At 55.5% G+C, this 16,145-nt stretch overlaps 2 protein-coding genes across 2 annotated transcripts in view; both read right to left on the bottom strand.

Annotated features, from left to right (window-relative positions):
• The window catches only part of PYGL (glycogen phosphorylase L), a 21,847-nt gene extending 17,903 nt beyond the window's left edge, over positions 1–3,944 (bottom strand). The window contains exons 1-3 of the mRNA XM_019474782.1: positions 3,844–3,944; positions 3,565–3,727; positions 3,061–3,089 (exon numbers count right to left, since the gene is read on the bottom strand). Of these exons, the coding sequence (XP_019330327.1) occupies positions 3,061–3,089; positions 3,565–3,727; positions 3,844–3,944 (293 nt within the window). The remainder of the gene's footprint in view (positions 1–3,060; positions 3,090–3,564; positions 3,728–3,843) is intronic.
• A 517-nt stretch (positions 3,945–4,461) lies between these two features.
• Positions 4,462–16,145, bottom strand: part of TRIM9 (tripartite motif containing 9) — a gene marked incomplete at its 5' end in the record, with an annotated part of 68,892 nt that continues 57,208 nt past the window's right edge. Inside the window, 4 exons of the mRNA XM_019474781.1 lie at positions 4,462–4,826; positions 12,433–12,469; positions 14,710–14,749; positions 14,994–15,148. Of these exons, the coding sequence (XP_019330326.1) occupies positions 4,462–4,826; positions 12,433–12,469; positions 14,710–14,749; positions 14,994–15,148 (597 nt within the window). The remainder of the gene's footprint in view (positions 4,827–12,432; positions 12,470–14,709; positions 14,750–14,993; positions 15,149–16,145) is intronic.

The raw sequence follows: 16,145 nt of genomic DNA, 5'->3' as shown, positions 1-16,145 counted from the left end.
GGCACCCGCCCGGCAGAGACACCGCTGCCTCCCCCAGCCCCGCCAGCCGCGCTGGGGAGACGGCGAGGGACCGAAAAGCGAAGCGTGGGGACATGCGCATGCAGGCGCCCTCGGCACGGGAACGGGGGCTGGCACCGGGCATGGCGCCCACGACCTCCCGCTCCTCTCCTGCCTCCGAATTACCAGAAAGTCAGGGTAGGGAGTGGAGGCTGACGGGAACTGCTGCCGGCAGCAGGCGCAGGCAGGGCAGCGGGCACGTATTCCTGAGTGCGTGGCAGGGCTGTGGCCAGCTCTCCTTCCTCTCCAACCCCGTCCTCATCCCCATCCCCGGGCTCCCCATCAGACCCTCACTGCAGAGTGAATTCTACGGTGAACGGAAGGACACTATCAGTTAGTATTTAAGGCTAGGCTTTATACGGCAACTATAAAAAAATAAACGCTAATCTCCAAAGAGCCGGGCGAGGGCTCTCCGGCGTATGGCTGTGGCGCGCGTGCCGGCGCCAGGCTGCGGGGAGCGGGGGGAAAGCACCGCACGGGCACTCGGTGCCGGACCAAGGGCCTGCTGGCACCCGGAGCACCCGGTGACGGGGCGGCCCCTCCCCTGCCCCACCGCTGTGCCCCACAGAAATGCCTCGGGGGGACAAGGGAGAGGGCCGGGTGTTTTGGTAAGGACGCGGAGACTGACTGGTAATCCAGGACCCACCTCTACACGTGACTGAGGGCGCTCTGCAAGAAAGGCCACAGGGGAAAGAAATATCCTGCAAAGTAACGAGGCTGGCGTGGGCGAAAGCTTTCCCGTGGCGGGGGTCCCTCCTCGGTCCCTCCGACCAGCCCCATGGGAGGGGAAAGCGCTCTGCCAAACGAGAGGAAACTGCCCTACCCCCACCCCCCCCAACTCAAATCAATAAAACCGAACCTAAAAGCGGACACAGAGGAACATCTCAGGCTACCTAGGTACTTCATCAGCCAAAAAGAGCTAAACAGCGAAGCGCACACACACAGGACAGCGCGGGAGGGCGGAGATCAGAGACGGACAAAAGCCAGGTTCTTCCTTCCTGCTTTGCCTCCCCGTCTCCGACTGGCAGCCGAGCAGGGCCCCGGCGGCTCGGCGGCCGGCCTCGTCCCGCAGGAGGGAACGGGCTGGCTCCCCTCGTCCCGAGAAGAGGCAGCCGGCTCCGGGAGCATCCTCACGGCATGGCCGAGCGCGAAGCGTAGAATTCGGGGACCGGCAGGCCGGTGTGCAGCGTCACCTGCAACGAGAGATTACAGGGCTCAGCTGCATCCCTCCGTGCCTGGCGGGACAGCCCACGGCGCAGCAGCCGGCACGTCGAGGCAGGATGCAGCCAGAGAGGTTGCAGGGAGCCGACTGCTCCTCCTGCCCCGCTGCGCATCCTCCCTGCTGCGGCGGGGACCTGGGGGGTGGGAGAGGCTGTCCCCAGGACCACGGCGGTGGCTCCATCTCGCTGTTTTATGACTTGTTTGCGCTGCTGGGGCCCCTACGAAGTGGGACTGCTGGCACCGGCGGTACCAAGCCTCAAATATTCCCAGCTGGCTGCGGATGGATCCAACAGTCGGCTGTCGGAGAGGTGGGACACGGCAGAAGCTGGGTCTTTCTGCAGATGGGATGGACAAAAGGGTACGGAGGGGGCTGAAGGACAGTGAAGCCACTCAGTACAGAAGGAGACCTCCGAGAAGCCCCCGAGCCGAGCACGGGCCGTACAGCGGAGGGGACGTGGCCGATTGCCGGTGGGGGGAAGGACCTTCGCAGCGGGGAAGCTGAGCAGCAGTAGCAGGGTGCCGGGGCAGGGCCGTGCTATGCTGGGGGGGGATGCTCAAGTGCAAAACGGGAGCTAGGCACTCGGCCCGGCATCGTCTGGGGATGGGGAGCGATGCAGCAGAGACCGTAACACAGGGACCGAGGGGAAGTGAAAGGAATACCAGAGACCCGACGCTTACCGCGTCTAGGAAAACCCTGGTCCATAGGAAGGGATACGGGCAGGCTCTGCTTGTACGGACTGATCCGGCATGGGGCCAGGTCCTGCAGATACCCACACACGTGCCGAGGAGCTGCGCGTGGGTAATTCAGTTCCCTCCACGTATACTTTAATTTGGGAGGAAAGCACAATTCCTTCTTTTATTGGAACAGCAGCATTTTCCCCTTCAGATACAGATTTATAGAAAACTTTTTCTAAAATACAATTATTTCCCTCCTAATTAGAGTAATTTTTAATTACTCCTACACCTTTGAAGAAGGATAATGAATGTCTTGGGTTTATTAGCAGCCTTTTATCAGCATCCCATGGGACTTCTCTGTTGTCAGGGGATTTAAGCTCTGCCTTGGCCAGAGAACTGTCAGAAAGCAGAGGGGCTCTAGAAACGCGCTCGTCTTTCAGGGCTGTGTAGAAGATTGCGGTAGGAATTAAACCCATCACAGAGCAGGACGTTTTTACCACACCGAATTAATACAGTAACCTCTAAAATCAGCACAGACAAGATGGGCTCCTTTAACGTTTCCCAATTAAACACCGGCACGGCCCCGGCACGGCGCGCGTTTGCCAGCCCCTCTCCAAGCCGGGCAGACTCCCCTGCCTGCGAGGCCCTTGGGGTGGGACACTCCGGCAGGGATGCTCCCAGGGTTTGGGATGGTACTGACCAACCTCTGCCCCAGTGCTGCTGGAAAACTGTCCCTGTCTTGGTGACAGCGCAGCATGCCCCGTATCCCAATGGACAACACAGCAGAGCACGCCCTAATCCATGGATCCCTAATTTACAGAGGCCACTTGGTGCCTCTGCCCTTGCAGAGAGGTGATGCCTTTGACACCCACTGCAGAAGACCACGCCAAAATGCTCGACACCCTGAGGTCATCCGTTAGGTGCAACATGTCCTAGGATGTGCCTGGGCACTTGTGCAGTGCTGGAGGTGCAAGCGGTGGTAGAGTGGATGTGCCAAAGCCAGGTTCGGTGAACACGGGGGACTTGTTGGGGGAGAGGATAGCAGGGATGGGATTAGTGAGAAGAAAAATGAAAAGATGAAAATACCGGATAGGCCCAGGGAGCCACCGCTTGGTGACGTTCAGGAGAGCTGAGAGCTTGGGAGAGAGGGAGAGAAGAGGGGTTTGAAACTCCCCAGAGGAAAATGGGCTTTAGAAGGTGCCCTTCTCCCTGGTAATGCTCCTATCTGGGTCCTGGGAGAGCAGTAAGAGCTGGCGAGGCTCTTGTGGGGTAGTATCACGGAACAGAGTTGTCAAACCCAGGGAGGGCTGGAGAACCCTGGTGCTTCATCAGCCCTGATGGAGAAACCTGGAGCAGGGAGCTGGAAGCAGCAGCTGTGGCTGCAGGAAGGCCTGTCCTGATTTTAGAGACTCGCAGGTGGTTTAGGGTGTAAGTTTAGCTCTTCCCAAGCTGCCCCTGTTGCACAAGAGCCCTCCCCGCTCCACAAAGTCCCCACGCTGCTGAGCATCAACACACACTGCAGCGACAGCAGCATTAGAGGGAGTCTGCCAGCAAGCTCAGCCGCAGGGTATGCTGCTGTGGTGCTCCAGAGAGCACGGTCAAAGCACGTACCTGCACGTTCCTGTTGAGGCTGACCGCGGGGAAGAAGAGGCCCTCCAGGTTCTCGAAGGCGACAGGCCCTTGCTGGTCCTCGTTGATGGAGAACGTCAAGGTCCTCCTGGTCAAATCCAGCAGCACTCCCACCGTGGCGCCTTTCGTTATCCCACCCTCGGTTCTGCGGGGGCGAGAAGAAGATCAGCGCATCTCTGTGGCTTAGTGTCCCTTGTGCTCCCGCCTCAGCGTTCAGGCCATGGACCTCAATGGCCGACGATGCTGAACTTCACAGCTCACCCAGGAGCCAGGCCGTGACCTGCACCCGTCCCAGCCACGCTCGCAAGTCCCCGGGGCACCTCCTCCTCAAGCCTCCCGCAGAGGTGCTCTCCGCTTGCCATGATGTCCCTGAGGGCAAAGCTACCTACCAGAGCAGCCACCGCAACACAACCATGGGGGAAAGCAAGTGGACCTGGGGAGCAAAGCCGCAGGGCCCACTTCAAAACCTGCTGACCCATCAAGGGAACGGCCCTCGAGGCTGCAGGAAGGTGACCCCAGGCTCTCCTCAAGCCCCACCGCAAGCTTCAAAGCCCCCAGTCCCACTGTCCCATGGGGAAAGCGACAGCTGTGGCACAGGAATGAAGGCAAACGCTATTTTCTCGTTGCACGACTTGCAAGGCTTTGGGTGTTAGTGGGAAGGGGGTGCTACACAGGAGTGGTGCCGTGCATGCTCGGGGGAAGAGTCAGCACGGAAAGAGTCGCAGTAGGCAGGGAAGGAATATTGGAGCAAGGCAGAACCAGGGAGGCAGGGACTGTCCCCCGCTCGGGGTAAGGGCACATCCTCTAATAAAGGCGATCAGGAGCGATGTCACCCTTCCCGTGGGCGCCTGTAGGTGCCACTGGAAAAGCCACGGGCTCTTACTTGGGCTGAGATTGGGCTGTGGTCTCTGGGAGGAAGACCCTGTTCCAGACCACGTACCTGTTGGTGTGCGAATTGTTGTGCATGAACCAGCTCCGGTTATTGTCCACGTACATGGCCCAGGCCTTGTCGTCCTTGCCCAGCATGGCATCCTTCAGGACATCAATGCGTGCCACACCAAAGGCCGGGTCAGGGTGGTTATCGTAACGATCGATTGACAGCTCCCAGTAATGGAGCCCTTTGGAAAAGCCCGTTTTCCCCAGCACAACCCTGTCATCATAGCTGTTGCAGGTGACAGTCAGGTTGTCATTAGAAAAGATGATGTCAGCATGGGCAGAGGCAGGATCGAAAGAAAACCAAGCAACTGGAATATACAAACAACATCAGGTTAGTCTGGCGGGAGCACGGCCGTCAGTGACCGAGCCGCGTGGAGCGGACACTAAACAGCGCATGCTGCATGCAGGGCCGACACGTAGCGCGATGTCAGCATGGGCAGAGGCAGGATCGAAAGAAAACCAAGCAACTGGAATATAAAAACAACATCAGGTTAGTCTGGCGGGAGCACGGCCGTCAGTGACCGAGCCGCGGGGAGCGGACTAAAAAGCCCGTTTTCCCCAGCACAACCCTGTCATCATAGCTGTTGCAGGTGAAGTCCGGTTCGCTAAATATAGCCGGTATCGACTGGGCAGCGGGACCGGCAGCCCCGGGGAGGCGGGGGGGGGGCCGGGCCCCCCCCCCCCCGACACGGCAGCAAGAAGCAGGCAGGGAGCTGTACAGCGGAGGGGGCTGCTGGCTCACGGAGGGCACCTTCTTGCGCAGCTGCAGCCCGCCAGCGCGGCTGAGGTTTTACGGCCGGGACTCAGACGAGTTTTGCTCTTGCTGCTCCCCGGTGCCTGTCTGTCTCCATCCCCTCCCACTGTCTGTCCGTCTGAGCTCGTGAGCCCGCAGGATCCTCACGATCTCCTAAAATTTGGCCCTAGCAGAAGGAGACGTGCGATCCTGGCCAGGTCTCCAGGCTCTAGCTAACATAACTTACTCTTATGACTAAGAGTTACTCATGCAAGCAACAGTTTGCAGGGTCGGGTCCAGCGTGGGAAGGGGACTGAGGATCAGCAGATAAACTGTGTGTGTGTATTTGAGGGGTGGCAGTCCTGGGAACCAAAAGCACATACAAAGGTCTACAATGACAGAGATGCTACGTCACACCGAGAAACCTCCCTGCAGAGCAACCGGCCACATGTAAGACAAGAGCTAGCTCATGGGAAGGCTGGAAAATGCCTGGAAACCTCCACGACTCGGTACGGCTGCTGGTTTAAATGCACGGGACTCGGAGAGTGCAAATCTGACAGATACAGTGTCACGTCCTCGACAAGACAGAGGCACGGGGTTTCACAAGCCACCAGCCCGGTTCCCCAGGTGGTTTTCTCCAGCGGTCACTGAAACATGAACTGACACATCCACAAAACACTCTCACGCCTGCAGGATTAAATACGGCTTGAAAAATAAAACACTCCGGTGAGATTTATTCATTGGTTTATTGGATCGTTTCACAAGACAGCTCACATGCACGTGGGTGCCCCAGTTTCGCAACTTGACGGAGGTGATTCCGTACCTGCCACCATTTTTTTAATGTCAACTGTGGTCATTCCCAAGGAAAGGCATGCAGGAGAGAAAACAGCACGTAAAGTTGGGTAAAGAAAGGAAAGAAAGGAAGGAGAAACAATTCCTGCTTGCCTGCTTCTCCAGTGAGCACAGGGACCTTTCAGCGTTTTGCATAAAGGTGGGGAGAGACGGAGCGAGGATGGGCTCGGGCTGCCAGCGGGCGTAGGCTGGCCGGCACGGTGTGCGAGCTGCCCGAGGAGGGAATCCCGCTGGGCTGGGCACGGGGCTCCTTCTCCCGGGGGGAACGAACGGGCCTGATCTTGCAGGCTGCTGAGCGCCGCTGCCCCAGGGGGGGGAGGCAGGTCTGCATGGGGCAGGCACCCAGCTACAACGGGTGCTGGCTCCAATTCGCCGCAGAGGGGCTAATCCCCTCCTTGGCATTTGGCCAAGCGCCCTTAACGAACTGGAATACGTATTGCTTTGAGCAGGAGGACCAGTTCTTAATTACAGGGCCACTTCCAGAGCACTGACTTCAGGCTTCTCTTTAAAACCATACGGGGGAGAAACTTAAAATGCCTTTACATCATATGGCAATGACCATTCCTCCTCCAAATTTACCTACTGCCATGACATCCGAGAGCGCCCTGCAGGCAGGGTATGCGCAAGAAATGCTGCTCACTCGCCGAAGAGAAGTTAAAGATTAAAAAAAAAAAAAAAAAAAAAAAAAAAAAAAAAAAAAAAAAAAAAAAAAGAAAAAAGGATGAGCAACATGGAGTAGGTGCCAGTTAATCGTAATAAATATACTTGCCTAATTGAGAGTAAGGCGTTCCTTGTGTCTCAAAATTGCATCCTATAAAGAGATACTACATTTCACACATCACAGCTAAGAAACAACAACCGCCTGAAAAACACTCATGAGCATTTAACCTTTAACTAAGCATCCAGCCAGCCACGGGAGGCCTGATTCATTAAAAGCCAGAGGACATGGAGGGGGCTCGCAAATACGACCCGTGAGTTTGAGTGCGGACTGCTGGCCGTTTTGGTGAGTCTCACCTCTGGGAAGTGTGGAGTATCTGGTCTTTCATTGCCAGATCCCATCACAGCCTTCAAGAGCATCAAGTCTGATTGCTACCTGCTCAGGATGCCAAATCATTGGACCTTCCTCCAGAAAAGGGGCAGGAAATTTTAGCCTTGGCAGAGTATCTTAGCCGCTTCTCTAGATTGATCCTCGGTTGAATCACTTAAAAAAAACCCCAACACTCCTTGGAGGACAGGGACTGATGAAAGAAAAGCAGCCACTGGTATATCCAGTGAACAGGGACCACCAAGCTCTCCCGGGCTGCCTCCCCTGCCGTGTGCGCGGTCTGGGCGGGAGTGGAGCAGGAGAGGGGGTCCCTGGGGGCAGAAGCGTGGCCTCAGACCCCCGCTAGCACCCAAAGGGCACCGGGCTGTAGCTTCGACTGCAGCTGCACGGGCAGGATATGTTGGGGTGCCCTTCATCCTCCTGCGACTGGGCTGTGCCTGACTGCTGGCTGCAAACACCTCCTGGGAGCTGCACTGCAGCCGGGGACTGATCCAGAAGCTTGTCCTAATCCGGGAGCTTGTCCTCGCCAGGAGGAGAGGGCAACGTGAAGCCCCATGTTGGCACTGCGCAGGAGGGCATTCGTGACGGGTGCTGGATTTTAAGGAAAACCCCGTCTCGCCCTGTGACTGGTTTTCACCTCTCCTCTGGCAAGGCAGCAGGCTTTTCACACTGCTGGCGTGCGTGTTGGTGGGAAAGCACCTGGCCGCAGTTGCGCTCCATGGCGAGTGCCAAGCAGCACCTCCTGAGGCTGTTTTAATGAATCGCGCCCCGTGCCCCTAGTCAAAGAGTGGGTTTTCAAGGTCTCTGTGCATCGCTGCGGTACAACTTCACCTGAGTGAGAAACAGCACGGACACGTGGGCACATTGCGGACCCCGTTTTGCCCTGCCCCACCACCCCAGACCGCGGCTGCAGAGGTCCGTACTGCACACACAAGTATTGCTCATGGCCATCGCGGTGGACCTCGGTACACTGGACACAAAGTAAGAGACGTCCGTAACAAAACAGAGTTCAAGCCATTAGCGCACAGCAGTACGATGAGAAAAAAAACATAAAAAGCACAAAGAAAAGAAAGTTGCAGGGCCCCCCGTTACTCTGGCAAGGGTCATGCTGCAGCATTCCTCATTCCGGGTTATGGGATGGAAATCAAACAATCGGGGACCCCCATTCTTCCTGGGCTTACACCAGAGAAAGCCGTGAATTACTCCATTGGAGCCCATGGAGTGGTGTAAATCCAGAGCGGTGGAAGAATTGGGGCCCAGGATCTTTAGCAACGGAAGATGTGCGAAGACTGGTTAGAAAACAGCTCTGAGAGATGCACTGTGCCTGTGGCTCCTTCGCTGGCTGCCCAATACCGTCACTCATTCTGCCTGTACTGCCTACGTCCCACCACAGCCTGCGAGGACCGGGCGCAAGGAGGCAAGCAAAGCGCTTGCGGGTGCTGCCAGACGAGCAAGGTATCACAGGAGTGGGTTCCTCTGCTCTGCAGAAAACAAGACTTCGATACGATCACGTCTGGTTTTGCAAAAGCTGAGCCCAGTGCTCAAAGCTGAGCGGACGAGAGCCCACGTCTTCAGGGTCTTAAGAAGCCAGACTGCAAGGGGTCTGTGAGCTGGCCTTAGCTAGACCTTGCTTGCATCTAGACTTGCTTCTTTCTTAAGAGGGGTCTAGATTTAATCGAGCAAACTAATTTCACAGAACAAATCTCACAGCAGAGGCTGCGTTTTCTGGTTGTATAGGGAAAGCAAACCATCGAGATGGCCCCACAGGTTTCTCCCAGGGAGGGTCTGTTCTTCTGACTGTCCCTAAACACAAGATCAATACAAACTAGAGATGAGGGATCTGCTCTGCTGGCTGGCTGTGCGAAATGGTTCAGCCATGCCGGCCCTGCCAAGAACAGCACCCACTTAAGGAGTTACTGTGCTGCTCCACCACCCCACGCCTGAAACTGCCCGTTCTGGTACATACAGATGAACACACCACAAGAACTACGCCACTGAAAGTCCCTCTGAGGCAGGAGCAGGCCACTGACAACCAGAAGGAGTTCCCCCTGCCATCCGCATGTCATGGGAAAAACAAACACAACGGAACAAAACAAACAAATACTTTGGAGATGCCCAGAAGCACAGACCAAGAGGAGATGCCAGAGGCACTCAGCTCACCGGCTGAATTCAGGGACTGTAAAGAAGAATGCAAGCTCAGCTGGTGGGCCGAAGATCTTAGCTCAAAGTAGGATCTCCCCGGAAAGCTGGGTTGCAGATTAAGGGTGGAGGAGAAAGGACTCATTCTACGAAGCTGCGATCTTTCCAAAGGCACTGGAAAAGGGAGGGTCTGTTCTTCTGACTGCGTGTCTAAACGTAAGATCAATGCAAACTAGAGATCAGAAATCGGGTCTGCTGGACGGTGTCACTCCATCGCCCGAGACCAGACCTCGGACCAGAGCACAGATGCTTCGGCACGCACGGACCCTGCTTTGCTGCAGCGAGCGTGCGTACGGTGCACGGAGCAGAAATGTCTGCTCGCTGTGCAACCCAGCGAGACCCTTCAGGAAAGCCTTGCCTCTGACAGTATCAGCAATAAAGATATTTTCATCTTCCAAAATGTTCCCATGTCATCATGACAAATTCAATACGCTTTTCTTTAAAGTGAGTCCTGCACCTCTTCACAGTAATGCACCTAAAAAAATTCACAAGTTACCATGCACCCTTCCCATCGTTCTTCGATAAAACTCATACCTTTTTGTGCACAATAATTACTGGCATAAAAGCTAGTCGGTTGGTAACGCTGAAAGGCATTTTGCAGGGCTGTACTAAGCTATGTAACCCTAAGTACCACCAAGCACCCACCTTACTCAAAGGTTGTTCGGGATGTTGTGTTCTTGATATCCCTTTGTACCTGTCAAAACACATCTGAGCCTTACAGTAAGAATTTAACTCGTGATTCACAGCAAAATGTCAGAGTAGAGGGAACCTCTCGGGTCATCGGTTTCCGCTCCCCGCTACCACAAACGGTCACCTCCTGCCATTTCTTCCCTAGCCTTGTCAAGGGATATGTTAACACGAAAATGTAGGATCCACCATCCTCCACACATTCAAATCAGATAAACTCCTGGACACTGTACCCCCAGCCTTCCTGTCTCAGCTGTAAACATGGATTGAGCTGGAAATCACATTAAAACAGATAAAAGGAAGCGTTTCTTTGCACAGTGGATTGTAACTTCTGCAACTTGCTGCTGCGCGAGGCTGTGGAAGCAAAGACTGTCAGTAGGTTCAGACACAGGTTAAATAAATTATTGGACAACAGGTCAACAAATGGAGCTCAAGGTTAGGGAGGGATGTGCCCTCTAACATCTACCAAGAGTAAGAGGAACTACTACAAAGAGTAGCCGGGCTCATGGCTCTCCCTAACTAGCATCTTATGTTCCTATAGCTCCTTGCAGTGTACCTCCCCTTGTGTTGTTCACCCTTTTCCAAAAGCTGCCAGTTAAAAAGCCCTGGTTGCTGCTGAGGGTCACTCCATAGCTGGTAAGGAACTTAAAGTTGGGCCCCAGACGAGGAACTGGTCTTGAAAGAAAAGGAAAGCTTCTGGTGCTTGACTAGGCTGGGGAAGGGCTCTCTTGGGTGGTGCCCAAGGCCCTTTGCCACATCCCCAGCTCAGGCAGGCGACAGAGGCAGTCGGGAGCGGCTGCTCGTGGTATTGGCAGAGTCGGCCAAGTTTGGGAACCGGGGAGAGGGGACAGCAGGGCACAGGGTGTGACAAGCCAGGTGTTCCTCCCTGATCCTCTGCTCCTAGGCTTGTGTCTCACCAGAGGTACAAGAAGCCAAACCCAGGCTTGCCTTGGAACTCTGCAAGCCATGCCTAAAACTGGAGACGCAGAGCAGCTGAGAGAAGAGGGAGCGGAGACACAGCTCTTCCCCCGCGCTGGCTCTCAGTGCACAGGTGCAGGCAGCACTGGTGGCACATGCCCATGAGAGTGTGGCTGAAGGCAAGAAGCAGCCCAACGGAAGGACCGAGGTGTGGGCAGCCAGAGACCTGGGGAAGGGTGAGAACGGAGCAGCAGGTTTTGGCAGGAGGGAGGCTGAACCTCTGCACCAGACAGGAGAGCAGACCTGGGCCTGGGGAGCAGGCAGGGACAGTCCCCTCCAGCACTGCCGACCTCCTCTTCTCCGTCTCCACCTGGGGGGAGTTGGTCCTTCACCTCGACACCCAGCTTGCTGGACAGCCCATGGAAAGAAACAACACTGGAGGGACTCAGAAGCCATCTCAGAAATCCTTGTAAAGAAAAGCAGCCCAGCAGCCAGCCCACCTGCAGACTCTAATCCCACTGCAACTGGGAGGTCTCCTCCTCTGTTCCTTGCCACCGTGCGTTAGGTGCCCGTTCCTGGGAACGGCCGTTTGCATCCCACCATGACCAGCAGACCAGAGCCAGGGGCTTCTGCAAGGCCTCTTCAGAGGCTGCTCTTGCTGCAGCCATGAATGCACCAAGGAACCACCGGCTGTGGGTAGGGTGGAAATGGGAAAGTGCCAGGAGGAAAACAGACTGGGTCCCGAAGTCAGCAGGAGACTAGCCAGAGGTTGGAAAATCTGCTAGATGAGGAGAGACCAAGAAAGCTGGGGCTGCCCAGCCCAGAGAAGAGGAGGCTGGGGGGAGTCTTGAGGTCTTCTGGAGGCGAGGGCATCCGAGCAGTGCTGTCACCGGCCAAGCTTTGTAAGATGTCTGCGCCTAAGGACAGGGTCACCTTGCAAACTTTCTTCCAGACTGATTTCCAAGCCTACAGCTGAACTTCCCGCAGGTGCTAAAGAGACCGAGAGGTTAAGCCAGGCCCCACATGGCAGTGCCTTGGAGCCTGCAGTGACGGTCCTGGGAGGCACTGGCTAAGACGTGACAGGGCAAGAGATACTCCTAGGGCTGCTGTGAAACAGCCTGACATCAGGCAGGGAGAAGACACAGTTCAAGGTAAGGACCACGGCAACCCTTGCTGCCAGTTGGTTGTGCTGATGATGAGGATCTTCAACCCTGGGAAGCCTCAGAGGGCCCAGCACATGGGAATGGCTCTGGGGCACAGACCTTCTCCCAGCCAGGAGCCACCTTGCCCTGCTGGTGGCACCAAGCACCAGCTTTAAAGAGCGCACTGCAATTTCCTCAGCTGGAAAACATAGTTCCTTTGGGATGAGCAGGAGAAGACGTGCCACACCACAGGCTGGGAAGGTGCTCTGCACCTTGCTGTAGGCTTGGACGTGTGCTGACTTCCCGTGGCACATTCCGGTCGGTGCTGGCTGGCTCACCTCGGCTGTTTGGCTGGGCAGGACCAGAGAGGCATGCCTGCAGAGGCCCAGACGCAATTTTACCCTCTTATCCTTGTTCTCTTCAGATGCTGAGAGGCATTTCACTCCCTGCTAGCCTCTACAGCCCATTTCACTGCTCACCGAAGGCAGAAGAAAGACTCCGGTTAAATTCCACAGGCTGTGGATAAGGATCTTGTGTGCTATAGGACTAGAAGTCAGCTTTTAAATAACACCCTCTAAGCAGAATTCCTCATACCGCAGGACAGCCATGTTCAGAGAGAAGTTCTCTTCATATCGAGCCCGACTCTTCTTTTGTCCCCTCTTCCCGCACGAACACTTTGCAGCAAGCTGCAGAGCATGGCTGAAGGGGAAAGCTCAGCCTACTTCAGACAAAATAGCACTTAAGGGCCCGATGCTGCTGTAAAGGCCAGAAGTAAAAGCCTAACCGAGAGCTGTGATGCACGAGGCGGCTCTATTCAACAAGTCACTCGGATATCCGGAAGCTGCACGCAGAGGTAATTTATTTCACTTTGAGTCCGAAAAGCTCAGGTGGCCTCTAAGAGCAGAAAATGCTCCAGGCCCATTTGACTTTCTCTCCCTCTTTCTTTTGTGCTGGAATAACAAATGCAAAAGCCCATTCAGTGAAAAGGCTGAATGCAGCAAACTTTCATCCGATGCTCAGAAGAGTGAAGGCACCAGCCCCAAGCGCAGCCTGGCCTGCTGGGACCATGAACAGCTATTTTCTCCCAGGTTCCTTCGTATTTTGGAGCTGCGCAATAGGCAAGCTTGGCTCGACAGTGAAAACACCTATGAGAGGAGAGCAGAGCTTTGCAGCTTTCGTATTTCGTATTTTGGAGCTGCGCGAGCTCGGCTCGACAGTTGAAAACACCTATGAGAGGAGAGCAGAGCTAGAAAGATCATAGCAGGGACCCTGCAAACTCCTGGCTGGGATGACTTAAAGCCCAACGGGTTTTGGTTAGGAAACTGTGTCTCAAATGGGTCTCATGAGACACAGATGTGATGAGAAGCCAAAGCCCTGCTGTCTCCTGCAAAGGCTGGTGGAGCTGGGTAGTGAAGTGGGTGAGAGCTGTTGACCTTCAGGCTTTGGGAGCAGTCCTGGCCACCTCAGCGCGGGGCTGGATCCGGGTTGTCCCGTCCCTGGATCTCCAGAGGAACGCTCCAGCTTCCTTGATGCTGGTGCCCAGGTTTGCAAACAAGCACACAGCTCTCAGACGGACGTGCCAAGGCCTTTGTGGCCTGTGATTTGAGTTTTCTGCCTCTCGTATGAGAAGGGTTTGTCACAGGTTTGCTCTCCACTCTACCTCTGCCATATGTGAGTTCCATTCCTCGCTGACCTGTCCTGCCCATGCATTCAAACCTGGCACACGCTCTTTCTGAGCTGGAACAGTTATCTCCTGCAGATGAGTGCAGGTAAGCAAGTGAAAATGCCCTGCGTAGCCTTGCTCTGCTTCTATCTGTACATCAGTTTTCAGCAGAAAACCCCTTTTTTCCTCCTTGCTCAAAGCCACCAGAAGTGCTCTGTGGCAAGAAGGATCTCACCCTCCTTCTGCCCCACCAGCAGCCCCACGAGCTGTCTGTGCTCCCTTCTGACCCCAGACTGTGTCTGCCCTCGAGCCAGCTGCCAGCCAGGTCTGGCAATGCTGCTGTGAAACAAATCTTCCCGTGGCTTGGAAAAGACAGATTTTAGTCTGGGAGTAAGGAAAAGGGATTCCGCTGAGCGTGGAAAACTCCCAAGGAGGGGTTTCTCGCCTGGCAGCAAGGCCATGGAGCGGCAGATGCGCTGGTGGGGGCTGATTCCTTCCTTCACGGCTGCATCACCCGCTGCTTCTGACTCCCACCTCATTTCTCGGAGCTAGCCTTATGACTCTCCACCTGCATGTCAGAAGCAAGCCAATTTTCCGCGACAGATTAAGTGCCCGGTGTGACAAATGTACTTAAAGTCAAGCGGGGAGACTCCTCTGCAACCTGCAAGGGAGTGTTTAATATTCTAACTGAGTGCCTGCTGGTGCGGGGGTGATGCAGACGATGCCGGCGTGGCTGGCTGTACACCCCGTGGGTCGGCAAGGACACCCGTGCGGCTCCACGGTCCCTCTGCTCTCTGTCGTGCACTGCCAGGAGCTGGAGGAGACATCCTGCGGTTATGGCATTGTGCAGCCATGCACAGCCCTTAGTGTCTCAGGAGCAACGTTGACAGTGTTGTTTTGTTTTAAATGTAATTAATGAAAACATCTGCGCTTCCCTTTGTGTAATACAAACCCTGCTGCAACCAAATTTTAAATACCTCTCTGCGGGATGCCTCTCACTGTACCTCCCCAAAGAACATCTTCTGCAAAGGAAAGAGGTGAGAGAGAAATTCTGGCACTGTTCAAGGCTCCTGACAAAACCTTTCCTCCTCCTGTCAGTGCTGTTTTTCCTGCAATGATTGCTGAGGTACCGGAGGACCAGTGGAGCGGTTCCCTGTATTGCAATGCTAAGCTTGGGTAGGCTGGACGGGCCCCAAGCGTGCCTGTGAGCAGTGTCCGAGCGCGTCGGGCTGGAGCTGTTGCAATGCCTTACCCTCAGATGTCTGGAGGACCAGGGTCTTGCTGTACGGGCTGACTCCTGTTTTGTTGAAGGCTTTGACACGTGCGCTGTACGTGCTGTTGAAGTGAAGCCCATCCACTGTGCACATGGTCTCCTTGCCCACGTACACCTCCTGCAAAGCAAGCACAGGCATGGGTTAGTGCCCTGACCACGGAGTCCCGGGGGTGGGAGAACAGCTCCCGGCGGTCGTGACGCACAGGGTTCAGCCACGCTCTGCTATCTGGGGCAGACTTAAGAGCACTGGATACGGCTAAAGCAGAGCAAAACGGCCCTATGATTGTTCCTTGACAATACTGCGCCATAAAACCAGTTTCTGTAGGGGAAGGATATGCTACTCATATACAACCAAGTCATAAGGCATCAATCCCAGCCAAGCTCCCACTGAATCCCAGAGGAGCTCTGCCAGAGAGAGGAATTTATACAGACTGAGCCCAGGACACAGAAACATCCTTGCAGAAACCAATTTTCCATGCTCTTGGGTGGCAGGATCAAAGCATTCCTTGAAAGAAAACAAGGTGATCGCACCGAACGGGTGCTGAGTCACTGGCTTCTGCTGCCGTAGCCCCGCTCAGAGGAACGGAGCTGTGCGAGCAGGGACAGCGGTGAACAGGCCTAGCGGCTACCGAAACACACAGCTCACAAAACGTTGACTTGTATTTAGCAGATCCCAAGATAAAGCCCTGTTTGCTGCCCTTCACGGAGCAGAGGGAGGCTCTGCACAGGCAGCTCGCCCGCGTGGGAAAGCTTCGCTGCCCTGCTCCCACTCCAGAGCCTGCTGCGCTTTGCTGCCCGAGGTGATGGGGTGCTGCTGCTTCTAGAGCCAACGCTTGAATCTGGCCCCTTTCCTCGCAGATGGGTGCATGTCCCCAGAGCTTATAGGGGTGCCTGCATGCTCCCCTGCACTGCAGAGCAGAGATGATGGCTCCCACTCCCCCCGAGACCGTGACCAGGGCTGGGAGCAGCCCAAGCCACAGGGGACCTGGGAACAGTGACGAGTCAGTGCTCAGGGTCAAGGAGTGCAATGTAGGTGTCCTAATCACTAGTGCCCCTCACTACAAGAAGGACATCGAGGTGCTGGAGCGTGTCCAGAGAACGGCAACGAGGCTGGT

This window comes from Aptenodytes forsteri, unplaced genomic scaffold, assembly GCF_000699145.1.
Source record: "Aptenodytes forsteri isolate BGI_AS27 unplaced genomic scaffold, ASM69914v1 Scaffold76, whole genome shotgun sequence".
Taxonomy (NCBI): Eukaryota; Metazoa; Chordata; class Aves; order Sphenisciformes; family Spheniscidae; genus Aptenodytes; species Aptenodytes forsteri.
The sequence above is the reverse complement of the archived record's forward strand: the minus strand, read 5'-3'. Positions and strand labels throughout refer to the sequence as shown.